We start from the raw sequence: 26,942 nt of genomic DNA on the forward strand, positions 1-26,942 counted from the left end.
CTAAAGGAGGAGATTTCATGGTGACCATCAGTAGGACGGTGATGTATAAAGTGTATGGATAGTATAGATATTATTAACTGTTGCTGCCTCTGAATATAAATGGAGTTTAGGCTGAACTTTTGGAAGTCTATATTTAGGCAGTTTGTTGCTTAACTTCTGTGGTGTTTATCTGGAATTACACTTGATTATGTAAGTGCGGTTACAGATGTTGTCTTGTCCTTCTCATACAGGATGCCCACTCACAAGGAGAGGTGGTGGCATGCCTGGAAAAAGGCCTGGTAAAAGAGGCAGAGGAAAATGATCCTCGAATTCAGGTTTCTGATCAGTGTAAGAAAGCAATTCTTCGTGTAGCTGAACTCTCTTCGGATGACTTCCACTTGGACAGGCATCTCTACTTTGCATGCCGAGATGATAGAGAACGATTCTGTGAAAATGTGAGTAGCTTCCTCTTGCCTTCTCTTCTACAGTAATCCATTAAAACCAAAACAAACCCCACCACAAACCCATAGGAAGAAGGAATGGAATGGTAAAGAGGAGCCTGAGCAAGATCGTGTAATACTGAAAAGAGACACCTTGTAGCTGTCATTTTGCCAATAAATCTAGTATTAAATTCACTCACTCAACAAACAAGCGTTATTTCCAGTGGGTTAACGAACTGATTAGCATAAATGGTTTAATAGGCATCGGAGCTGGTGTGACAGTTAGTGGAATGGCTCACATGGGGAGGAGGCAGCAAAGGTAAGTAACCGCTGCCTTCTGCAGCGGAAGGCTGTTGCACAAGCCTGATCTGACTCTACTTGCAGAGCTCCTTATCCCTGGAGCAATGAGCTGGTAAGCTGCTTTGTTCAGTCTGAATTAGCTTGTATCAGCTGAGTATCCTCTCGCTAAAAAGGGGGACGAACATGACCAGATAGGGGTTTTTTAATGCAATAAAATGTAAAAGATTTTAGTATAGATGCTATCACTGTCATTTGAAATTGAAATATTAACTTTAATATATTTCTAGTTGAAAAAATAAATCTCTTCAGGTATAGTTTAGCCTGCTCATTAAGTGTTACAAGTCTTATCTTTAATGGTGAATGTTACTGTTCTGTTTCACAGACTCAGGCTGGAGAAGGCAGAGTCTACAAGTGCCTCTTTAATCACAAGTTTGAAGAATCAATGAGTGAAAAGGTAGGTATCTGTCTCAGTGAGACAAATCCTTAATGCAGAGATGATCAGATCATTCATCAGTCCAGGCCTACATTATTCTTTTCCAATGTTGAGGAAAATCCATCATCTACATGGCTGAATAACCGGCTGCTTTAACAGATGCTTTTACTTTGATATGTTTCTGTTTCCAGCTACGTGCTGATGGCTTGAATTAATTGTACTCAAGTTACAGCCTTTAAAGTTAAGGATTTAAATAAATCAAAGCTTTTGGGTGGGTAATTTGGGAAGGTAGACATGGAGCTCAAGTCACAGTGCTGTGATTGAGTGTTTAAAGTAGAAGTTACACCATGTTGGGGTAAGCCCTGGATAAATGCTGTCATAATGTACAGATTAGAAACAAAATGCCCAAATGCCTCCGCACAGGAAGTGGAGTGTGTTTCACTCCTGTTTTGAAGGCTATTAGTGTCTGCCTACGAAGCAGCAAATTCTGTGGGAAAGATGCACAGTTCAGCTACTGAAGTTTTCCTTATGTTTTTTCTGAACATGTGGTTTTCAACAACAAATAATGTTCTGGGAAGCCATTCCTGAAAAGAATTTGTATTGATGTAGGTGCTTTGGGAAGGCAGCAATGCTATCAGTGATTTCAGAAGCAGCATCATAGCATTTGGTTTTCTATGAAATTATATCATCTGTCTGAAAGGATACAGAGATGGATATCTGTAAAGCCCTCCTTTTTGGAGCTCCACTAAAGGAGCCCCATTCAGAGGCCTGGAGGGATCAGACTAATTTCCTTTTCTTTAACTGTGTTAGCTATCTGAAAGCTTGGTTCCAATTAACAAACTCAAAACGGAGTGATCCCCGCAGGGTTGAAACAAAGCTTCATTTTGTGTAAGTGCATTACTGAAAGGGACTGCTATTTTTGCTTATCCTGGTTTTGGTTGTACAGGGAGAGTGGTGGGTTTGGAGGGGTTGTTTCCATGGTCAGCTAAGATACAAATGTAAGATGTTGGTAAGTTAGACAAAGCTGTAGCAGATAACTTGGTGGGGAGAGAGGGGTGGACAATCTGAATGTGCAGTTTGCAGAGCAGGAGGAACACAAAATCTAGTTCTCACTCTCGTAGCTGCCAAGGCAGGACCATCTGCAAAGTCACTAGTTTTGTAGAAGCTGTTACCCAGTAAAAAGTCCCTTCTTGCTGATGGCATCAGCTGCTGCATACGTGTCTAGCCAACAATAGCTGCCTAGTGGGTGGCTTGTTTTGTGTAACTGCTCGCTGGGCTGGGCTCCCTGGCTGTATCTGACCTTCCCCTGCTCTGGGGGGTGAGGGATCTGTGAGCCTGTATCTGCCTGTGTCTGGAGCTTTAAGTCTGTCTGGTCTCAGTCTTGGCACAGAGATGGGAGCATGAAGGAGGGAGTGCGAATATCTTTGAAGTAGGGCTTCCCAGGTCCTGGAGTAGGTATGGGAAGGAGGGGGAGAGAAGTCAAGAACCTGATGTAAGGGGGAGGGCTATAGGTCATCTCTGTTTCTTCTGCTGAGATTGGTCCCTGTTTCTCCCCACCATACATGTGCACATTTTCCTTCCTTTTGAATAGGGTAAGAGTGGACAAATTTGCCTGAGCTATTCTGAATTATCTGCTGCCATCAGCTTTAATTTTCATATAATTTAAACCAAAAGCTACGAAGCGTAGCAGTATTTTTACAGGCTCTATTTTGGATGAGATTTAGAGGGTTGTTCTTGCAGCTGCTGGGTACGGGTTTGGCCACAGTGCATCCTCATGAGCCTCATCAGTTGTGGAAAATGGCTAGAAATTCCCATGGTTAGACTGCTTTATCTGCTGTCATCTGTTCAGCACGTTGCAGAACAAATCCAAAGAACATGCTATTTTGTAAATGCAACTGGAAGAAGTAGTTTCTTGAGGGCATGGGGGTGAGCATGTGCCACAGCTGGGATAAATGTCAGCAACTGATCCTAGTTACTGAGAATGAGTCACGCTCTCAGCCATAGCTCTTCACAAAAAGCTGGATGAATGTGCAATTTTAAGCAGCGCTCTGCAGAGAGCTGCTGCCGTAAAACCCTTGATCTGTTGACCTCTGTGTGCATTGTTAAGTGTGGTTTCTGAGACAAATGCAATTTCACTGCAGTCCAGATTAAATGCGTGAATTCTAAAACATCAATTGTCTTTTGAAATGCAACTTGAAAAGTTAACAGCAGCAGGTCTAGCTCTCCTCCACCAGCGTGCGGTAGCTCATTCAGCCATCCCAATGTGTCTCCTGCAGTGTCGTGATGCGCTGACAACCCGCCAGAAGCTGATTGCCCAAGACTACAAAGTCAGTTACTCACTAGCAAAGTCTTGTAAAAGTGATCTGAAGAAGTACCGCTGTAATGTGGAGAACCTTCCCCGGTCTCGGGAAGCCAGGCTTTCCTATTTGTTGATGTGCTTAGAGTCTGCTGTGCACAGAGGTAAGCAGAGTTCAGTCAAGACGTGTGACTTGCTGGGATCTTGATTTTAAAAGTTTCTCTTGGACTTTCAGCTTCAACATGTACTTACAGTCCCCTTCTCCAAGTAACCTTTTCCAAACTTCAGAGGCAAGTTTCCTCATAATGCTTTCATCACTGTTGTTTTGAAGATTAGAATAGCTGAGTAAACCTCTGACACTGACTTGTGTTGTGTAGACAAGAAGTTTAAAATGCAAAATAGCGAATCCCGCTTGGGTGGATGATGTGTAATTGCAAATCCTTCTATTCACTGTGAATTCAAGCAGCTTTTTTCTTCCTTTACGTAGTAAGCATAAAATATGCTACTAGGTTAAAATACAGAATGGGGAGCCTGTTTATCATCACTCAGGGAAATCCAGGGATAAGTCACTCCTCTGCCTCTTGTAAGTAATAGCTTTCCTTGCAGTTTGGTAGCTTGGGTAAATACCTTAATTCCTCTAACTCTAGTTTTTCTTATATAGGAGGAATATAAGTGAGAAATTTTTTTTTTCATTTAAGTTAGTGTAAGCTGAAGATGTCCTAACGCTATTGGCCATCTCAGAGGTATTAGAAGGCCCTGTGAAGCAGTACCATGCTAAAGGTTCTCTGTGAAATTGCTATAATAAGGAAACCAGCTTGTTATATATCCTCTAGATCTGCACTGGAGAGTTTTGTTTTTTCCCCTTGGCATGCAGCTGAGTGGTTTCTGATTCAGCAGCAGGTCTGCATGCTGCAGTGCCTCTGGCATGGGAGGAAAAGACTGCTGTAACACCATAAGCAGTTGGTGCATTTATGAGTGAATAACTTACTGCTTCTGATTGATGTGGAAATGATGTGTCCTGTTTGTGGAGAAGTTGTGGGTGGGTTTTTTCCCCATTTCCCTGCGGTAGGGCAGGTGCTTTCCTGAATTACATGCAGAAAACTGCTGTTCAGTTACTAATTTCCACTCTCATGGTGGAACGGGTTCTGCAGCGCGTGGCTCATGCATGAAGCATAACCTAGGAGGAACGCTAATTATTCCACACACCTCCATGTGTCTGTACGATAATGGCTGGGAGCCCGTGTTGGGGTGTAGGACCTCTGTTGCATGGGGCATTGTACGCATATGACTAGGTTGTGGTGGGTGCTACCAGGAGGGCATATAGCAAAAAAGCCAACTTGTTCATTTTGATTTTAAAAATACCCTACCAAACTGTCTACATGGAGACTGTGGGAAAGCTTATAGCAGATGTAAGCATTTATTAAAGCTAGATTTCTGTGCAGCTACAGTGGTTTGTTAGACACTCTGTATATACTACTCTTGGTAACATGTTCTATTCTGGGTTTTTTTGGCTTCCTGAACAAGTATGTGCTGTTGCTGTAGAAAACCTTTTCCTTGGAGAAAATGTTTTAACCTGCTCTCCAGACAAATTTCTCCCCAAATTACACATCAAACTGGTAAATTACCAGAGGTGATTTCCGTTTCTGCAGTGGAAAAACAAGCCCTCAAGCAGGGAAAAGCTGACCTGTGCCACAGAACTCCTGTAATGTGAAATCCAAAATAAAATTCTCCTAATCTTTTAGGAATCCTTTAAAAAAAAACATGTATTGAATCCGTAGACTGGCTATGTTTTGCAGGTTCAGTTAAGCGACGAGAGCTACCATAATCCCCAACACGTCTGCTCTAGCACATTTGTTGCAACCTGTTGTTGTCCAGAGTGTGGATGTTGTCCCTATTTTTCCAATGTGATGGTAGCATAGGTTAAGAAGGGCTCTGCTAAGCATTAATACTAAGTCATGTCATCTTCTCTTGGCTCAGGTCGACAAGTGAGCAGCGAGTGTCAGGGTGAAATGTTGGATTACCGGCGCATGCTAATGGAAGACTTCTCACTGAGCCCAGAAATCATCCTGAGCTGCCGAGGAGAGATAGAGCACCACTGCTCAGGCCTGCATCGGAAAGGCCGCACCCTGCATTGCCTGATGAAAGTAGTACGGGGTGAAAAGGGAAACGTCGGGCTGAATTGTCAGCAGGCAGTAAGATGCTTTTCTATCACTTCACTTTTATGTTGCTCAGTTGGTAGAAGGGCTGATTTCATCTGTTGATGTTTTGCCTCGCGATGGAGATTCTGCTGAAGGCAGTCTGGCTCTGCAGGGTACAGAGGTCTGCTAGAACTTGGTATCTAGCAGCACATTAATGTGTTGGGGTTTTTTTCCCCCTCAAATACGTTTTGGATTGTTTTGCTCTGGAATTTTATACTGGATCTCTAGCAGTTCTTCTGCAGCAGCTTTCAAGTCATGGGATTCTCTCTTGGGTGCAGGATGTAGGGAAACTTACCTTTTTATAAGTTTTAAAACATTCCTTCTCCTGCCCTTGCCCCCTGTGCCCTGTCCTTGGAAATGCACTAAATCTTCTTAAAGTGCCTTTCCACTCAGTTTTATTTTTGATATTTCATTCAGCTTAAACAGTGGAAATGGAACTTCAGGGACAAGTAGGTACAGCATACTGCTGCGTGTCATTGTAGTTGCAGCCACTGGAGGAAATGTTCTCCAAAACGGGATTATTTTGCCTTTTTTAAACTCATTTTTGGCTTAGGTGCATCCTGTATGTAGTCTCTTTAACAGTTATTTAATATTTGTTCAAACTCATTAGTGCTTTTTAATGTGATATGACATTTCTGCATTTAATACTTGCTTTTAATGGCCCATGAGCCTGGAAGAGTGACATCAGTGCCAAAAAAGACTGGGGAGTGTTAGCGCTCATGTAGGAATTTGGGGAGATGTATGCTCTTGACTTTCTGCAATATAAGAAACTACTGTAGTCCATTTTAAGTGTAAGTGTAGCTTAAGGCCTGAGCCCGAAATGTTTTCAGTTTGTGTATGTTAGCAGAGATAAGTTAATATCTGTTAAGTTTTTGTAAGGCATAGGGTGGTTTTGTGATGAAGCTTATTTTTGCAGAAATACCAGGTGTATTGGTGCAGCAGCTGTACAGTTTGAGTCATTCCTGCAGTGAGCTGTAGTGCATGACTTAGACTTTGCAACATTTGTGTGAAAAACTGAATACTTGTTTCTGTTTAAATATGAAATTGAACTTGCTGCCTCAGAATTTGATTATTTGCAAATTGTCAGATCGGTTCCTCTTGCAAATAACTTCCAGATCATGGAGTGCATGTTCTGAACAAGTCATAAGTCAGTGCAGTGGACACCCCCAAAATGATGTAAGATTTTAGCCTTCTGGAGAAAAAGAATGTCTGTGGAAATCTATAGGGGTTTTTTTTTTCCAGTTCTCTTCTCCTTAAGCTAGTGCTTTATTTTTGTACAGCAAGTTGATGTAGCAGCAGGGCCTGTTCATGACTTCCCTTCAAGTTAAATGACCTGTTCTGTTCTCTGTGCAAAAGACAGCAGGAGCAAATTAAGTGGTGTTCTTATAAAATATGTTTTTGCCCATATTTTTGTGGGCAAGAAGAAATAGATGATTGCAAGAATAGGATAAACGTTCCAATGTTCTGGGTTCCTGTGAACTGGCTATTGTATAGCTGCTTACAGCTTCTGAGGTACTAAGTCATTTACTGTTTATATTTTTGTATTTGAATGGTAATGTTTGTCTTGGTCATCACGGGTTTTGTTCTGTTTTGATGTATTTTGTTAGAATGAGCTTCCTGCTTCTACCTTCTATGGTAGCTAATTATATTTGTAAGAAGGGAATATTTTCTGAAACCCTTCCAGATACTGTGTGGCTTGTGCAAGACACTCAAACTCCCTGTCATATGAGATTGGCCCATATGACAGGCCATGAAGAAGGCATGTTAGGGATCCATCCCTTCGTAGTAGCTGGAGCTACTTCAGTTCCTTTTGGATACCTAGAGAGCACCTTTGACATATGCTTCTGCTGAGCCACTGCAGCTGGTTTCTCAGCTGCTTAGTTGCCATGTGTCAGCATAGTTCAGTCTTTGAGACACATGGATGGTCTCAGAAGTGCTGCTTTGGTAAATTCATTCATGGGAGAAAGATTGACCTGTGTCAGGGTTTCTAAAAACTGTAAGCATCAAAAAGCAAGGACTGATATTTTTGTTGTCTAGTTTGGGTGTTTTGGGGAGTTTTCTTGTCTTGCAGTGTAATTTTGGTGAGATAATCAGTTTGTATCTCTGGTAGATCCTCATGCAGATAGGATGGCTTTTTCAGGCACCTCCCTACCAGTTTGCTTCCTGGCTAGTGCTTGCTCCACATGACTTCAGCTCAAGTCCAGCTAGACTAAAGCTGAGTACTATTGTTTCTTGCTTTCTGATGTCCCTGGGCAGTTCTTGTTTCAGGAACGAGGTGCTGATGCTCTAAAATTGACCTTTGATGGGGCTGTTGATGGTGGAACTGCTGGTCTGTGGCATCTCTACCTTTTCACCTGCAGTAACAGAGGAAAACAGCATGCTTGCTTTGGGGTTGTTCCAGCAGAGCTGGCTGGGGTGCTTTGGGCCCGCCTCCAGATGTTGTCTTTTCTATGCAGAGTCAAAAACTTGTGCTTTTAGTAGCACCATTAGGTAATGCTAATATAGCACTTTGATTTCTTGGCTAACTCAAAGCAGTGGGGCTTGTCCTCAAATTCTTTGTTGTAGAAGCTGTACAGCTAGACATACTTGCCTTAGGTGGTTTGTTTGAGGAAATTGGAAGGGGAAACATCTAATTTGGATCTGGTTTCACTTACTGTCCTGTCTGTCAAGGTTTGCTCTGGTTCTACTTGCCTTATGAAAGCAGATACTTGTCCATCTGCCAAAACCAACATAATCCCAAAACAACAAAACATAACCAAAGAACTTCCATGATGTTTTCCTGCAGGCATATGTGCTCATGCCCTTTCCTGCAGGAATGAGTGATTCTTTATATTGAAAACTGTCAACAAGATATGCTCTCAAACTTTCTCAAACCCTGATTTCTTGATCTGAGAAGTTCCATTTCTTGTGAGACACCTCAACAGAATAATCTTGCATGTGAGAGTCTGCACTCACAATTAACCATGCTGCTGTGCAAGAAGCATGCCCAGACCCAATGTCTGAGAGCTGTGTGGGTTTTTTGTCTGTTTTGATCAGTGGACTTTCCAAAATGCTGAAGTTTTGTAAATGGTAGAGGAATGATGGCTTTCCGTGTAACGTAAGTGGTTTGGCCTAAGTTGGTTTTTGTTTAAAAAAAAAAAAAAAACAACAAAAACCAACCAAAACACAAATCCTGGTGTGTGTTTGACATTATTTTGCCAACCTAGGCTTTAGTACCTTGCTCACCCTAGTGTATCTCGGGTGTGCACTAGCAATATGCCCTCTTAAGGGCTCTTTGCAGTTTGGGTTTTTGCTGTCTGAGTGCTCTGCCTGTTCTGAAACAAAGGATGGGGCTCCTGTTATTTATGCTATCATGTACTTCTCTAGAGATGTGTCTTTTATTAAGAAAAAAATATCAGAAGGAAATACTACTTCTGGAGCATGTCTTCCCATGTAAAACAAGCTGCTCTTTGCTTTGGGAAAGCATATAGAGCTTGGATATATTCCAGTCATGAAATAGTCTTCTGCAGATATCATTGGCATGTTATTCTTCAAAGACGGAGGTCCTGTGCTTAGGGAGGGTGTGTGTGTGATGCTGTAGGTCATCAGCAGATAGATGTGTCCCTTCATTGTGAGCATCAGCCCTTAAAAAGTCTACAGCTGTCCTGGCAGTGTCTAGCACCTGTGGTGTCACTTAGTGGAAGCAATATTTTATACTGAAGCTGCTAGCAATTTGTTTTTCAGATGTGTGGCTTTTGTATTGCTCTGGTCTCATCCTTTTTTTTTTTTCCCTGTTCACTCTCCTGAGCATGCAAAACTGAGCCCTTCTAAAAGGGCAGATATTTCTGCTTCCAATTTCTAATACAGCTAATAAAGTGATAGTTAATGGTTAATTTAGCTCCGTATTGGGATAAAAGTTCAGAAGGTTATAAAGTTTATGCAGCTGCTCTTCAGCTGCAAGAGTTTGTTGTGGGAGGGAGGAATATCCTATAAAACCTTCACTTCTGTTACTGGTGCCAAATTATTCCCTTGCTCCTGCAGTCAGGGCAGCTGGCTCACTGCTGCACATCTTGCACGTGGCTGAGAATTGGGACTGGGAGTCCTGCAGTTATGCCCAAAACAGGGCAGAAAGACTAGGAGGTGATCTGGTGCTTCTGAGCCGTCATACCCAGTGTGCTTTGGCCTCTTCCACTTGATAGCACCAAAAGTACCAATGAAACTGAGACCTGAGGAAGAATCCTGTATACATAATGTTCTGGCCAGTTTATTTAATCTCTGTGTGTAAAAAAAGTGTAAGCTTCGAGGTTTCATTCACCCATTTGCCCTTGAGGGAGTTAATTCCACTAATGGTACTTGATCGCTTTTTATATGTAAACATCTGACATGAAGGGATCCCAGCACTTTACATGCAGAGTATTTCCTGTCTGTGTAGGCTGTGCATGCCAGCAGAATGACCATATTCTTCTCCTTTCATTGATTCTTAGAAAGTTTGTAAAGGATGTATCACTTCTCCTGCCGATCAAGGTGCAGCTGCCTGTTATGAACCAGATCCTGGGTTGGCTTCTGTTTTTGACTGCTGTCAATGTCTTATAAAATGTTTCTTTTTTTATTACTATTTTTTAAGGGAAAATGTCCCAAGAATTTTTGAATCAACAGCTTGTTACTGCTAGGCAGCACTCTTCCGAGCTGCCTACATCCCTTAGAAGCTGAGGCTGGACATAATTAACTTTGGCAGAGAATGAGTTGCAGGAGATCCTGCGTTCCTCCCAGGCAGTCTGTGGTTTGTCCTTTTGATTACAAGTTTGCTATTGGATAAATAGCGCTAGCTTGTGTTTTCTCCCAGTTCTCTGATGCTTTTTTCTTCTCCATGTTTTGTGGTGATAGGGCTCTGCCCTGAAAATTTCCTGTATGGTGTTCAGGTGCAACCTTTGAAAGATGGAGGATAAAATTGTTACTGTGCTTGTGATTTAGTTGGGCTGGGGGCCAGTAATAAAAATTAAGTCCATACCAAGATATTAACAGTGGAAACCACTTGATGTCAGTGTGCAGTTGCCTTCTAAGCAAGCTCTTCACACCCAGCTACCCCCCTGACACCACCCCCCCCCCCCCCCCCCCCCCCCCCACCCCCCCCAAAAAAAAGTTAGTCTGTTGAATGATGATACCAGTTTGCCCTACACATCAGTCTTTGGGAATTCACAGCTTGGTGGGGAATGAAGTGGGGCATGGGGATTCTGGCCTGAGTCATGGCCCAGAAAGCTACCCTTGTCCCCCAAACTACAGACTGAGATACACCCAAATTCCTTTCCCCGGCCCAGCAGACATCTCCCAGTTTCATGTTCAGATGCCATGGGCTCTGCATCTGATTTGGAAACTTAGTCCTGTGGATGCTAAATTATATTTTCTTATTAATAACAGACTTATTTTTCTGAAGCTTTTAATCAGAATAACTGCTTCACAAGAAGAAGATTTGATGAAACTGTTTATATGTTGAAAGTATTTAAAAGTCACAAAGGGAGTGCTGGGATATCACAGCTTCAAGTTGGTACACATGGTGTCTCAGTCTTTGGGAAGTTTTTGTTTTCATTTTTCACTTACACAGTGACTTAGGTAGATAAAACCTGGTGCCCTGCTTTTATTATTAATAAAAAATCACGTACAATAGACCAAATTGCCGTTACCCTGGCTTCTGAAAGCTTGAACAGGCATCCCTGAGGAAATGCTGCTTCCTGGGGCAACAGGATAGGATATTTTATCCTGTATTTCAATAAAACTTTTTTGTCCTCTCCAGGCAATTAAAAAACTGTTTTAAGCTTTGTTTGTAGTTAGGTGACTGGTCTTTAAATATTGATTGGGATTTCATTTGTTAGACTGAAGTTGTTAGAAATTCATGAGAATATGACAAATTTGCATGTTCAGTACTGTCAGCCTTATGGGCTGAGATTGCCACCAAAGCATAAGGTGGATCAAAAAAACAGTATTAAAATTTTACCACTTCTGTTTTGTGATTAGCTACATAAGTGGTCCAGGTTTTCAGTTCGCCTTCAGTGTGTGACCAATCTCATCTAGTGTTCCTGGTCTACTTCATAATGATAATTAGGATTCAGCAGTGCTGGCCTCCCATGTCTGGCAATTGACTTGGCAGCACAAGCGCTTAAAACTAGTAACTGCAGAGCAGAGGTCATACCTGGCAGCGTTGTTACTGGCATAGAATCGCCACGCTGAGAGGTCGCAAGCGCTCTTGTTTTGATCATTATAATTTGTTTCCTTATCCACAATTTCTTTCTTCCAGCTTCAAACACTGATTCAAGAAACTGACCCCGGTGCAGATTACCGCATTGACCGGGCATTGAACGAGGCGTGTGAATCGGTGATACAGACTGCCTGCAAGCACATACGGTCTGGAGACCCAATGTAGGTGGCTCTCAGTTACAACTGATTATTTTTTTCCCCGTTGAGCATCCATGAAGGTTGTGTGGCTGACCAGCACAGATACTAAAACCTGTCCAGAAATGACAGACTCTAGCAATTTTTACAGAGTTGGAGGTGTGAACCAAGTTCTGTTTTCATTTATGCCATATAAGCAGGCCAAGTATTTTTATAACAGGGCTGGTTTAGCACTGGTGAAGGATCTAACTATTTCAGGCATTTAAATTAAATATGTAACGTTTGATGTGCTAATTTCTCTTACAATATAAGTCTTTAGCAATGTCACAAAGACAAAGTACAAGCCTTGAAAGGCCAGTTAAGCAAACCCATACTGCAGAGACAAATATCTGTTATCTTCAGGTCTGATATATATTGTCTTTTGAGCCAGAATTTATATAAAATATTCCTTATGATTTTGTCATGATTTGCTGAGGTAACTAAAACAATGGAATTTAGGAGGGTACAAATGTGCTATACAGTTGTTGATGTAATCTTTTTGAAGGAAGAGAAAAATCTTCACTGTGTTTGAATGTATTATCTATGATGGTTCATTGGAAAGACTCATTTGGCAACACCAACTGTTACAAGGAAGCTTCAGCATGGTTGTAACAGTCTGTTGCCCAACTTTTTTTCTTCTGTTTGCAGGATTCTGTCTTGCCTGATGGAGCACTTGTATACCGAGAAGATGGTAGAGGACTGTGAGCATAGGCTTCTGGAGCTCCAGTATTTTATATCTCGTGATTGGAAGTGAGTACTGTAAAACAAGATTTATCCTAACTTGATGATGTGTTTAGCATTTGGTATGCATTAGCAGTTTCTGGTAAAACAGTATAGCTTATGCTTGTTCAAAAGGGGACTTTTAAGCATGCCAAATCGGTAAGGCATTAATGCCTGTCTAGAGCAGTAGAAGCAAAAGTTGCTTTTAGAGAAAGTATGATGCCCACTTAAATCAGGTACTCGCTTAGAAATGATGCGACCCTAAAAACATCTCAAGTTTGAGCTCTGAAATTCAATGCATCTTTGATTAAAAGAATTTTCTCTGGCCATACTGAATTTGAAGTTCACTTCCTGTGCGAGTGGCAGCCAGTTTTATCTGGTCTGTGCACTGCAATATGGGACTGAAGCAAACCAGACTACTAAGTGTAATAGAGGCACCGTGTGAGAGGCTCCCTGCTTCCATTTCTGCCTTTTTTTCAGTTTCTTCGGGTGTGATTCCAGCTTGTAGAGCAGATGTAATTCCCTTTGGAGGACTGCTTTCCCAACTCTGTCATCCAAAGATGACAGTGCTTTGTTTTAAATATGGATAGAGCCCCTTGTGCATGACCGTTGAGGAAAAAATAAGTGTTTGGCTTTTCTGAAAAAGTTTGAGAGGCGAGGAAGTAGAGTACATTAAATAGGGTTACTGCAAGAAATGGTATAATTGTTCTCAGTGACTACAAGGGGAGTGTAAGGCAAGAAGCCATGGGCTTCGATTACCACAAAGGGTATTCAAATAAAACATTAAGAATGTCTGAGTCACGGCAGTATCTATGGACAACATCACCAGTAGTTAAGAGCTGACGTGCTCTGTGAACCTTCTGCTTTCAAAACACATGGGGCTTCATGGACCAGAGAGTTTAGGGCTTTGTGGCTGTTTGTTTAGTCATCCCGATAACTGTCTCCATAGGTAGACAAAAATACTTAATTTTTTCCTCCTCTTCCTGTTTCCCTTCATTGCTGGTTTCCACCACTGTTCCTGCCTGTACAGTGTTGCTAGCAGGAAATTCATTGCTTGAGCTAAACTTAAGTGATTGGAAGAAGGAAAACTGAGTATTTGCATTTTGCTGGGAGTAAAGATAATTCCAATTCATATTGCAGACTGGGCAATGTCAGCTTATCTTTCTTGTTTAACCACTGTTCGCTAGAACTGGCTTATGAAAACTGTTGTATTAGCGGTGTGCCTAACGCAGATGCACAGAGTAGAAATAATTACACAGGTAATGATAAAAGTAGTAAGAAAACTGTGTCCGCTGTTATCACTTGATGTTTGCCTTCTAAATTGTTGCAGAAAACTGAAGTTTCTGTTTTGGAAAGTTGGCAATATCTCACTTGGCTTTAAGTAATTAGATGTCACCTTAAAGAGTTCTGCACTTGCAGATTTCTTGTATGCAAAAGCAAGGGATGCTGAGTCTTCAGTTAGTTCAAATCAAGAGCAGACAGTAATTAATCAGACTCAGATTTTTATGAAAGTGGTGTTTCAAAATGGCAGCAATACAAAGTACACATAACATATTAGACAAGCAAAACATGGTATCTCTCTGCCTTTCTGCTGCTTTGGGATATCTAGGAGATGATTTCTCATGTCATCGTTTGGCTGGCATGCTGCAGAAGAGAATGGGAGGTGCTTCAGTAGTGTTGAAGGTTTCATCATAATTAAGGATCTTAGTATATTTTTGCAAGATCAGGGAGTTGATTCCAAACTGAGTGACAGGCACTTTGCCACCTGTTGGTTCAGTTGGTTAGACACTGCAGACTGAATGATCTGGTGTATGAAGACTTGAGTGGATTTTTCTGCCTCAGAAGTTTTTCAGAATATGAAAAAGGTTAAAAGTTTAAATGAAGTGCTAGTGATAACTTTTCTGTTTGCAGATTGGATACAGTCCTTTACCGCAAGTGTCAGGGAGATGCCTCCCGTCTCTGCCATACCCATGGCTGGAATGAGACGAGTGAGCTGATGCCTCCAGGGGCTGTTTTCTCCTGCTTGTACAGGCATGCATACCGCACAGAGGAGCAAGGAAGGAGGGTAGGTGCTAGAGTGCAACTTACTGCTCTTTGATCCGTAACAGAAGGGTTGCACATACGGTTTGGAAGTTGGACACACTGTGCTAAAACTGCAAGAACTCACAAAAGCTACTTAAAAGCATTTAACGTAGGTGGTACTTGCGCTGCTTTGGATGCCCAGCCCCTCAGTTGTACCTTGAAGGGCTATGCTGCTGTTCTGGTAAGGCAAAATAGCCACATCAAGGTGTGACAACTGCCCGCAGAGGGGAATGCATGCTGACAACTTGGATATATGTTTAGACACAGTGCCGGTTCTCCCCCTTGTTTTTCCAGAGAGGAATGTGATTGCTTGTAGATAGCTAGCATAGCTGCAAAATTGGTTTTATGCAAAAAGGAGTTCCAAGCCTAGGTTTTCTAGGCTGTTTCTAATTAAGTTTTGATTTGAGTACAACTTCAGCTTATGCTCCATTATATTCTTCCTATTGACATGAAGCATCCTTTCAGTTCTTCGGAGCATACTGTACTGGTAAATGTGCTTATGCTGTCTTTAAAGAAGACAGTAGGGATCTGACTTGCTGCCCTGCAGTCTGGAGATCCACCATAATCACATTTGTTCTGGTTCAGAGCTACTCAGGTTTGCTGCCCTCTTGTGCCTTTATCAAGGCACTCCCTTGAAAGCAGCTGGGTACTTCGTTTCCATTTCTTTTGGCGCTGTAGTGTACACAGCCCCGAAGAGTTGGTGGGTTTACACGATGGCCTGGCTTAAAAATTAATTGCTACAGCTTGATTTAAAAGGTGTTTTGTGGCAGAGATCAAATATTGATTGAAACAATCTCTTTTTTAGGAATAATTTTTTTTTAAAAATGCTGTTTCTTAGTCGGCTGAGTTGAGACTTTTAAATTTTTTTTACATTAGTGCTGACCAAAGAAATCAATAGCCACCCTGCAAATAATCTTAGAGAGAGAAAAGGCTTTTAATTGTATTTTTCTTGTGGAAACTAGGTTAAGGGAGCAACAGTCATCTTGAAATTTAGTGTTTGAAAGCAAACTCATTAGAGGTTAGATCTGTACTTTTTTTCCAGTGCTGTACACAAAATGCTAGGTAACTTCCAGTGGTTTGGATTTTTAAATGTATGATGTTTTAAGCTTCGACAAGTGCATTTTAGGTCTGACAAGCACTGTACCAGTGTCCCTTGATTTTCTACAATTTGTTTCTTCCTCAGTCTTGCCGGTGCTGGCTCTGATGTGCTGCAGTGGGGATTGCTGAGAAGAAATCATACAGCAGGACTATATCGCCTTATTCTGGTCTTCCCTTTTGGTGTTGAGGGCATGAGCTATTTTGACTTTCTGCTCCAGAAGCAGTCTGGAGCTTTGAATGAAGGGATCAGTGCAGCAGATAATCTAGGGACCTGCTTTGACGTCTCATTTCGAAAGTGAAGGTTTAAGAATATAAGATTGATTTTAGTGGAATGAAAGGAGCCTCCATCCAAACTAAATAACGTAGCTCCGAACTCTTTTGAAGCCTGGTTCACTGGTGGGGCCCCAGCAGACTTGTGCTGAGCACTACAGGAAAACTACCGTGCTTTCTGGGTTTGCACATGGCATTTGTGGTTACTCACAGTACCTTACCTGACAGCATCTTGTTTGCATTGTATGGGTGTAGAGACCCCATACGCTAAGTGCTCTCTGCCTCCTTTGCAGCTATCACGAGAGTGCAGAGCAGAGGTCCAGAGAATCCTCCATCAGCGTGCCATGGATGTGAAGCTGGACCCAGCCCTCCAGGACAAGTGCATGATTGACTTAGGGAAGTGGTGCAGTGAAAAAACAGAGACAGGGCAGGTACTATACACAGGAACGTTTCTACTTCATTTGCAAAGTTGGAGGGGTGGGAAGGGCAAAAAGGGGATAAAGGGACATCTTGTTAGCTGTCTCTTTATAGCTGAGACTAAATTAAAAATGAGTGCAGTTTGAAATGTAATCTACGCTAGACTTAGGGATGAAGGCGATATGAAGCAGCTTTGTACCTACTGCGTGGCTTCAGTAGGTTGAAAAGGGTAGTGGAATGAGAAGGGGAAGGGCATAGTTAACAAGCAGGACTTCAGTGAAGTAACCCCACCCCACCCTGGCTCTTATTTGTAATATTCTATTACAAGTTTGGCATTTCCCACATAAACTTTATCCTGTTTCCATTTAGCAAATACTGACATGCTTCCTGTGTTTATACAGAACTGAACTAACATCTGCTGCTACTTAACAAAGTTTCAAGACTCATGTTAAATTGCTGTGCCCCTGCAGAGCTGTAGGGAAGGAGCCATTCAACAGCAGATGCAGTATGCCATTGTCTTTTTGACATGCCAATCATAGGTTGTAGCTTGGATAATCAGCCTCTCATTAAGGTTATGCAAAGGGCGAATTAAATACGTTATTCCAGAAGTGAAAGCACATTATCATGCGGCTTTTGAGAACAAGCAGTAACATCCTAGACCAACATCCTCGATCACTGCTATGTATATGTATTCTGGGAGTGCCAGTAGAGGAATGGGATTAAATGAGACATACGACTTTACAAGGAGGAGGGCAGTTTCACATGTGTTACAGTATTTCAAGCCCAAATGTTCAACTTGGGTTCTTGGATCACACACTAAAATGTCTGTTTTTGTAGGAGCTGGAATGCCTTCAGGACCATCTTGATGACTTAGTGCCTGATTGCAGAGACATAGTGGGAAACCTCACTGAGCTGGAGTCAGAGGTGAGCAGTTTTCAGCCTGGGATAAAGAGACTAGTTGAGCATGTCATTTTGATAGTGATGAAAAAAAATGAGGTCAGAGTACCTGCAGCAGTGTAGCTCTCTGAGATCAGACAGAGACCATTATTTTTACCCCATACAATGGAGATTTTCATGAGGTGTTCTTGAGGAAGAAAAATGAGCAACAGTTCAGACTAGGCTGGTGATGACATTTCTCCTGATTAAAAAATTCGCTTATGGTACTGAAGCTAAGATTTCTTGCACAGGTAACCAAGTGACCTTTGATACAAGTCAAGATATGTCATGGGACTTTGTTTTTGGTCTTGCTTGCAAGTAGTTTTGAGTACTATATTGCAGCTTCCCTCCTTCCATCCCCAAAATTTTGCAAGAAATAGCTGCTAGGTTTTCAGTGAGGTCAGCAGCTTTACTCGTGTTATGAAGCTGCATATTTAACTGTCTTGCCCCAAACTGTTTCCCATGTCTCTTAAAATTTACGTTGTGCCCTAGGGAAGGCTTCCTTCCAATGGTTACAAAATGGTTTGCTCGGAACTGTCATAAACCTTATCACCTTACACTTAGGTGGTAGTTTTTCTAGTGCCGTAGCATCCAATTCAGAGGAGATTGGCCACATTACCCAAGGAATGAGTTTTGGTGGAGACCAGGCTCTTCCCTTGAGCTGGAAGGCTTGTCTTAACGTTTACTATGTTGTTGGTAAGGGTGAACCATAGGATTTCCAGAACTGAAGGGCAAAGCTGGCTGAATAACATCTTTCAAATCCCTGTAAGCTGAGTTCAGTTTAACTTGTTACCACAGGTGGGTTTTTTCCCAGAGCCTTTTTTCTTGTCCATTCACTGTGAAAACAAAATACTGCATGTTTTTTTGCAGGACATTCAAATTGAAGCCTTGCTGATGAGAGCGTGTGAGCCCATTATCCAGACGTTCTGTCATGTGAGTGCTCTGTAACAGTGTGAATATCTTTTGGGGAAAAAGACGGGGGGGGGTGGGGGGGAAGGTTAGAGGTTTTAAATATTAGTTCTTGGTGTACTTGAAATACTTCAAAAGTAAAATCAGGTAAACAGTTACAAAAGTCTTTAATTAAAAAACCACCCTAAAGTAAAAATTCTTAGTTCCATCTAGTGCTTCTGCTGTCAGAGCCCTAGCATAAAAGCTAGTGTTTGAAGATGAAAATTGCCCTGTAATTGGAAAAATCAGTAAGAAAACCAAACTTTTTTCCTTTTGCCTTGCCTGCAAGCAGTGTGTCTAGCCAGTGCACTCTGTGCACCTGCTCAGTACTGCTGAAAAAACTTCTTAGGTTGCTCTAGCATTGAGTAGTTTGATAGCAATGAAGGCATCCAACTAATACGTCGAGTAAGCATTGAGTCTCTACAGGATGTTCTCCTGAGTCTAAAGTGTGCATGTGCCTGGGATGGTTCTTTTCTGAACTACATCTATAAATATAGTTATGTGGTGGAGTTGGGCGGTACAGCTCTAGGGTGGTCTATTGGTGGTGAGTGTAAGCTCACAATAGAGAGCAAGACTGTAAGTTCCATTACTTCCTGGTCACAGTGGGCTAAATGAGTATGAAAATCATGACTTTCAAGCCTTTCATCACTTCTTCAGGAGGTTGCAGATAACCAGATTGATTCCGGGGACCTGATGGAGTGTCTAATACAGAACAAACACCAGAAGGAAATGAATGAAAAATGTGCAATCGGAGTTACTCATTTCCAGCTGGTAAGATACACTTTTCTCTGCTATCAGTGGAAACCTGTTCTGTTCATTGAGGGTGGTGACAGGAATTAGCTAGTTATGAAACCTCTCCTTCCTTGAGATTGATTTCCCACTGTATTTAAAGTTTTCTTGTAAATTCAGACAGTTGTACTTGCATGTCTGGTCATAAATGGTTGCTTCTGGAGATGATTTATTTTCCGGCTCTCCTTCCTCCCTGGTGTGTGGTAGATAGGGTCCCACCTTCTGCGGCAGTGCAGCATTTCCTCTTGCTTCCTCATCAATAAGTTTTGGACAAAAGCATTTGCTGATTGTACAATTCAACAAGGTTCTTCTGGGTAGCACTTTTCATTATTCTTTTTTCCTTCCAGGTGACCAAAGTTTGGGTTTTTTCCTCATTTCTGTCTTGCAGGTTCAAATGAAAGATTTTAGGTTCTCGTACAAGTTTAAAATGGCTTGCAAGGAGGATGTGCTGAAACTTTGCCCCAACATCAAAAAAAAGTATGTAGCACCTGACCAAACAGCAATGTGAACGTATAAATACTTAATAAAGTCAGAGGATGTTTCATGACAGGACAGAAAATGCTGGATTTCCTTTAAAGGCTGATTGTTTTGTGTGTGAAAACTTAGTGACTGCATTCTGCAGATGCTTAAGGTAGAGGCATTGCCTGCCTCTTCAAAAATGACTCTGTTTTACTCTTGCATACAAGTCTGTCCTCTGTATTTTTCTTGCTTAGAAAATAGCTAACAATTACAATTAGTGGTCTGTGTGTCCCAGGATGTTTTATGTCCTTGCTAGATTTATCATCTTCTAAGATGCAGGTTACTGTTGTTCCAGTTGCTGCTCTGGGAAGGGGAAATAACCCACTTGTTTTAGCTGGTTTATTCATTTTGGTATAAGAGGTTTTTTAATAGCCTACTGCAATGACATAAGGCTGAATTACACACAAGGTCAAGCCTATTCGTGGATAGCAAGACTATTTGCATTTTATGATATAAATGTCCTTCCCATAATGCAAAAGGATTTCTTGCAGTGCCATGTGGGTATTCACCTTCGTCTATTTCTTAGATTAAGTAAAGCTTTGCTAAAGTGCTCATGTGACTTAAGAGCAGAGGTCTTGCTGGGCAGGGGTGTGCTGGCATTTTGATTATCTTCCTGTCTGCTGATCTAGACTCCAATTAGACAGCATCAGATTTAGGTTTTAATTGGGATCCAGTTACTCTACATAGAGCTGTACCCAGGCCAGAAGTAAGCACAGGTCCACAAGGACTTCGTTGTGTTTGGATTCTTGGGGTCTGTTTCTCCAATGTGGTGATCCAACACCAATCTTGGCTGATCTGAGTGAAGGGTCTATGAGTAAAAAAAGCTGTTTTCTTTTCTGCAGGGTGGATGTAGTGATCTGTCTGAGCACAACTGTGCGCAATGATACTTTGCAGGATGCCAAGGAGCACAGGGTCTCTCTGAAGTGCCGCAAACAGCTGCGTGTTGAGGAGCTAGAGATGGTAAGCATACATGAAACTCTTGATCTGCCCATCTTCTAGTGAGGTCCTTCAATTAAAGCTTCCTGGTTTGTCCTCCCTGGAAAAAAAAGGAAGCTAATTTGTAAGACATACCTAATTTATTTTTTCTAGTCTTCTTACAATACGAGGCTCAATTGCCCTTCACGGTGAAAGTAATGATTGTCTGCTTTAATGCCTTAAATATAGTCTCGCGAAGGCTAAAGCAAGCTAAATGGTCATTGGAATTTCAGCTAAAGTGATTATCTTTAGTGTTAGATAGTGACATGCAACACGTGCTGATGTCCTTAAAGTCCTCTAGGAGAGAATAAAAGCTTCATTTTACAGGCTGAGGAAACAAGCACAGATGAAGCAACTTGACTGCAGCTGCTCTTAAGTTGCTCAGTGGATAAACAGGAGTAGTATTTGTTCTGTAGGCAAGGCTGCCTCTCAGCTTCCTGGCTGCAGTGCTTGCAGCAATGAACTCTTAAGGCCTTTGTCTGGTATATATTGTTTGACTGTTAAAGCTTCACCTTAAACAGGCCCATATCAGAAGAGGCAGCACTCTTGCCTTTGTATGGAATAATCCAAATGCTGAGCATTGTTAAAAGCAGGAAGCTTTATTAACATCCTCTAGATCACCCAGTAGATGGGTGGCTATTAATATGATGTTTAGCTTTCACATTAAAAGATTTTAGTTGTCTTGGACATTGGTGTTGATGCCCTTTTAGGAGGAGCAGTGGGAGCAAATTACCAGCTCTAAAATTTGGTTTAAGCCCTTTCTTTGAGTGTAAAAAGCCAACTGATCACTGCATGGATTTGCAAAGCTGATTTCCCACTAACACCACTTCTCACAGCCAAGACCCCTACATTCAAAGAAATGGACCTACCTACTGTGAGAGTTGCTTGCTTTTTTTGTGAGTGGAGGGTTGTAGTTAATACGTGAACAAAGTAAATTAGTCTTTAGAGTGCTACTTAAAAGTTCATACTGTAATTTATCCTGCAGACCGAGGATATCAGACTTGAACCAGAGCTCTATGAGGCTTGTAAAAGTGACATCAAGAATTACTGCCAGAACGTGCCCTATGGCAATGCTCAGGTAATGGATTTTATTAATAATTTACAATTTAATTTGTACTTTCATTTCAGAAAACTTCTGAAGAAGGCTTTTGCCCCTGTGAGTGCAGCTTTAGATTTTCATTTTGATATCACTGAAATCTTTTGGCAGTATTTTGAAATGTTAAATCTTTTTTTCACTGGTTCACAAGTATTAATACTGGGTGAATACAATGCTGTGAGCCCTTCATTCTGCAGTTAATGCTAGTTTTATGCTATTAGCAGCTGGTTACTGCAAATGTTGCTGAAGATGTCTTAGGCATAATGTCTGCAAGATGAGGTTTGGGGTTTTGGAGTAAGTCCATTTCCATCTCGTTAAATCTTTGTGAGAAGATGAGCTTAAAGTACATCCTGGAGCTAAGCACGGGTAATGAGTTTTGATAAAATCCAAGCGTTGGGAACTTAACTGCACAAATCAGGTGAAGATAGGCATTGGAGTACACATAGCTGTGTGTTTTGAGCAGCATATGACAGAATTTTGTCAACATGTCTGTTGTGGTTGTAACACTCTCATAGATTATTGAATGCCTGAAAGAAATCAAGAAGCAGTTGAGTACCCGATGCCACCAGAAGGTGTTTAAACTGCAGGAGACAGAGATGATGGATCCAGAACTGGACTACACACTCATGAGAGTCTGCAAGCAGATGATCAAGGTAATGGTAACGTGCTGATTTAAGAGGGTGAGGTTGGGATATAAGAGCTCTCTCGGTTTTGAGCTTCCCATAAAAGCTTTTTACAAGACTGCTGTGGTGGTTTGGTGCTGTGGTGGCTTGGAAGTTTGATTGCTTCCTCCCCCACCTCCCAAAGTAATTAGTGTCTTAACTGTGAATCATGCTGAGTTTTCTTCAGGACTCTTCTCTTTCAACTTTACTTCCTCCACATATCTGATTAAAGCCTGTGCACTAATAAATTTGTCTTACCAATTGCCAGCAGAGTTGAGGAGGAAGTCTGTGCTGAGGCTTCTAATGCAGTTTTCATCCAGTTGGCTTGGGTTTGGATTGGCTTTTAGCAAAGGTGAAGAAGTTATAATTACAGAGAGGAGTAACATCTTCACTTTACTGCTGACCTGGTGCATACAGACTTCTGTCAAACTAATAAAGCAGGCAAAGTCATGCAAAATTTAGAATTAGAAATGCTGGCTTAAAGGGCTACCTCGTGAATGTTAATTCAAGCAGCAGTGAATGTTAATACAAGACAGTATTGCACAGGACGAGATACTACTTGCACAGTAGCCAAAATTGCAAGCCCTGAAACACAAGTATGTGTGGCCTGTATGCAGTACCCTGACTCCATACTGTGGCCAGAGCAGAACGTCTTGAGAATTTATTGCTCTTCAATACAGACTCATGCTTTTTTAAAAAGACCTGTAATCTCAGCAAAATCATGAAGATTAGAAGATGCAACAGCCTTATCTTACACCCATTGAATTAGTTTGTAACAAAAGAAATTAGTACCTTGATCTGAATTTTGGTAAGCTGGTTAACTATCTCATTCTGAGCGGGAATGGGAAAATTAGTACCAGTGGGCTCTTCTCTGCTTTCTCATTCCATATGGTCTTTGTCCCGAATGTTACTAACGAAGACTACCTGTTGCTTTGTTCAGCCAGCATTTATGCAGAACAGCAGTATCTGTATGGACTTTTAAAGATTCTCATTTTAGTTTCTGGAATAAAGGGGGAGTGGAAGTAGTTGGGTGTGAGACCTAATTTGGTAGGTGTGTGCTGTAACTTAAGAATAGAAAATAAAGGCAAATTGCTTTTGATACTGCCAACACAAGCTGGTGCCTAGAAGCCAGTTGAGGCTGTACGGCTTAGTGCACAGTCCGTAACAGAGATATCCATCCCCACAGTTGATTTGGAATAGCACTGTTCTTGTTAACAGGAGGTGTTGGGGCTAGGGCGTGTGTCTGTATACCTCTGGCTTGGGCAAGTGGTTGTTGTTTTTCATGAATATAATTGGTTGTTTTGTTTGGGGTTTGTTTTTCAAGTGTTTAGTGATGAAACTTTGGTTATTTTTGTTTCTTTGGTAGCGGTTTTGTCCAGAGGCAGACTCAAAAAATATGTTGCAGTGTTTGAAACAAAACAAGAACAGTGAAGTGATGGATCCTAAATGCAAGCAAATGATTACCAAGCGCCAGATTACACAGAACACAGGTATCATCTTTGGAAAAAACTTGCCTGCCTGAGCTGTTGAGTGATCTGCATGGCTGGAAGAATATTCACATTGTTTTCATTTCCTTCATGGTTGTCAGTGCACACACTGACTTTATTCAGTCAGGTTCTTGAGGGTCAGCATGTGTTATTTGATCCACTTTATTCCTGAAGCTCTTACCTCACCAGTTAAAATTATGTTGTGAAAAAACACTATTTCCTCCCGAAATTAAATTAATTGGTGGTACAATGCCATCCAGGAAATTTCTGTGAAATCTCTTTGAAGTGTTATGTTCTGTCATCTGAAGAGATGTGTACTCTAATGAAGTTCTGTTATCTTTCCTGGTTAGATTACCGCTTAAATCCAGTGCTCAGGAAGGCGTGCAAAGCAGACATACCGAAATTCTGCCAGAATATCCTGAACAGGGCCAAGGATGATACAGAGTTGGAAGGGCAAGTCATCTCATGCCTGAAGTTGAAATATGCAGACCAGGTGAGTGGAGCTGATGCATGCAAAGTAAGAAACTCTGCAGGTTTGTGCTGAGCAAGAGTCACTGAATAACAAATCAAACTTGGGCTTGTCGTGTGTTCAGTGTAGGTAACAAGCAGACTGTATGTAAACAAATTTTTTTACACTTCCATATAAGTATTACAGAATACGTAAGTTAAAATGCAAGGTGATTGATTTATGAAAATAAAGGTCCTTGAGTGCGTTAATGACTTTCTCCGCTTAATAGCGTCTCTCTCCAGACTGCGAGGACCAAATTCGAGTGATAATCCAGGAATCAGCTCTTGATTATCGGCTGGATCCCCAACTTCAGATGCACTGTTCTGAAGAGGTAGGAAAAGTAGCTCTGCACCTACTTACTCAGGATGAAAACTCTTCTCATGTTTCATGAAGTCCCTTCACATAACAGATGTTTGTTTCTTAAAACATGAGCTCTCCTGATAATGAAGCCAACCAAAAAAAACCCCATAAAACCCCTTTGAACTGTTCCTAGATAGTCAGGTTCTCCGCTTGTGACTTTTGCCAATATGCAAGAATTGCAGTTTCCTCTGCAGTGCTAATATGAAGTTAATTTTTTCATCTGGGATTTCAGCAATACTTGTGCTACGGGAAAAATACTGCTTTCCTGTTAAAAAAAAATAAATTAGTTTTCTGGTCTTGTCAACCTTAACCTGGAGTACAGTCAGGTTTTTGAGCTTTTACTTTCAATAGCTGAATCAGCTATGCCTTAAGTATTGCTTATTTCATATATTAACATTATTTCTATGCTGTTTTCCTCCCAGCCTTCCTCCTTAGTAAAGCAATATCGACTTTTTGCTGTTGGGTTTCGAAGGGTATGCATATTGCATGAGCCAGGCTGCATTTGGCTCTGGGGATTCTGAGGGGGGAAGTATCTCGTCATGTGTTCTGTAGCTGCACCCTGTGATGAGCTAATGTATTGAGATATAAATGTGCCAAGAGGCAGAATGATTGTTGTGAACTACTTATGTTAAAATACTTCTTCAAAATAGATTTCCAGCTTATGTGCAGAAGAAGCAGCAGCTCAGGAGCAGACTGGGCAGGTGGAAGAATGTCTGAAAGTGAATCTGCTGAAAATAAAAACAGAAATGTGCAAGAAGGTAAAGGAAATAAAATGAATGTGCTCTAAAAGATATCCCATCCCTGCAGAAGTCTGATTTTTCTTCCAGATCGCAGCCCTGGCCATGTTCTAGCTAGTATGAAGCCAGAGCTCTGCAAATTTCCTTATGCATCTTAGTTCTGGCCTGCAGCAATTCAGTTTCAATGTGCCGGTGAAGATTGTGCCGACAGTGCCTCCTTTGCATTTCTAGACTTGGATTCTTTCTTGATTATGGTTGCCAAAGTTTCTTGTTACTAACCTGTTTTCTGTTGCTGTCTCCGTTGCAGGCTTCCTGAGTGCTGGGTATGGCCTAGGCACTGGCTGTGCCCCAGGGCTGTAGGAATTGCCCCATGGCTGTGGCACCTTATTTCTAACTCAAGTAGCCCGGGCATATTGACTTTGTACTTTAATACGGGTATTTTAGTGAACATAACTACGGTAACCCTTATAAACCAGGACATTTAATCCAGCCTAAACGAGCTTTCATAGCCTCATCCAGGGACAGTGGTGTTTTTTTCTCATGATCCTGGATTTAAAAAGATGATGCACCTTTCAGAAACATTGAGCAGTGTGAATTTTTTTTCTCCTTTTTTGAGATGTACTTGTAATTTTCCCCTCCCCAGGAAGTGCTCAACATGCTGAAAGAAAGCAAAGCAGATATATTTGTTGACCCAGTGCTCCACACAGCCTGTGCCCTAGACATCAAACACCACTGTGCTGCCATTCCACCAGGGAGAGGACGCCGTAAGTGCTTATGCTTTACTCGTATCACAGTCCTGAGAGCCTTAAGCTGCATTTTCTTACCAGCATTATGTGAAGTTCAAGATACCTCCACCAGTTTTTTGTGGGTAATAGGGTGGAGCAGCTGCAGAGGTGGTAGATGCCACTAGAAGATCTGTATAGAGTCCTTCCTTACGTTGAAGGCGGGACCTGTTCTTCAACCCTGATATAATATCAGTGCAGTGTTATCTGCAAATTGTAGGAGTCTATCATATGTTCCGTCATTCAGATGGTTTCTGACAATAGTCTGTGATACCAGATCCATAACCCTTCTATGAAATCCTTCCTCAGTTAAATCACATTGAAAATGAGCTCTTAGTATATACATGGACTGAGGTGCCCATGGGCTCATTTTTCAGTGAGGTTTGTCTCCCACCCTGTATCAGCTTCCGACCAGATAAAGCTCCCAAGCTTACTTAAAACAGTGTTGTGTCAGACTGTATCAAAAGTGTCCCTAGAAAGAAATAAGCTGCTGCTTAAGCAAATCAAC

At 41.6% G+C, this 26,942-nt stretch overlaps 1 protein-coding gene across 1 annotated transcript in view; it reads left to right on the top strand.

Moving 5' to 3' along the window:
- Positions 1–26,942, top strand: part of GLG1 (golgi glycoprotein 1) — an 82,589-nt gene that overhangs the window by 52,694 nt on the left and 2,953 nt on the right. The window contains exons 5-24 of the mRNA XM_040615049.1: positions 231–434; positions 1,102–1,173; positions 3,429–3,612; positions 5,426–5,640; positions 11,915–12,036; positions 12,697–12,798; positions 14,680–14,833; positions 16,512–16,649; positions 17,473–17,559; positions 18,442–18,504; positions 19,177–19,290; positions 19,697–19,785; positions 20,670–20,787; positions 21,788–21,880; positions 22,414–22,551; positions 23,927–24,050; positions 24,398–24,540; positions 24,785–24,886; positions 25,566–25,673; positions 26,296–26,416. Of these exons, the coding sequence (XP_040470983.1) occupies positions 231–434; positions 1,102–1,173; positions 3,429–3,612; positions 5,426–5,640; positions 11,915–12,036; positions 12,697–12,798; positions 14,680–14,833; positions 16,512–16,649; positions 17,473–17,559; positions 18,442–18,504; positions 19,177–19,290; positions 19,697–19,785; positions 20,670–20,787; positions 21,788–21,880; positions 22,414–22,551; positions 23,927–24,050; positions 24,398–24,540; positions 24,785–24,886; positions 25,566–25,673; positions 26,296–26,416 (2,491 nt within the window). The remainder of the gene's footprint in view (positions 1–230; positions 435–1,101; positions 1,174–3,428; positions 3,613–5,425; positions 5,641–11,914; positions 12,037–12,696; positions 12,799–14,679; positions 14,834–16,511; positions 16,650–17,472; positions 17,560–18,441; positions 18,505–19,176; positions 19,291–19,696; positions 19,786–20,669; positions 20,788–21,787; positions 21,881–22,413; positions 22,552–23,926; positions 24,051–24,397; positions 24,541–24,784; positions 24,887–25,565; positions 25,674–26,295; positions 26,417–26,942) is intronic.

This window comes from Falco naumanni, chromosome 15 (assembly GCF_017639655.2).
Source record: "Falco naumanni isolate bFalNau1 chromosome 15, bFalNau1.pat, whole genome shotgun sequence".
Taxonomy (NCBI): Eukaryota; Metazoa; Chordata; class Aves; order Falconiformes; family Falconidae; genus Falco; species Falco naumanni.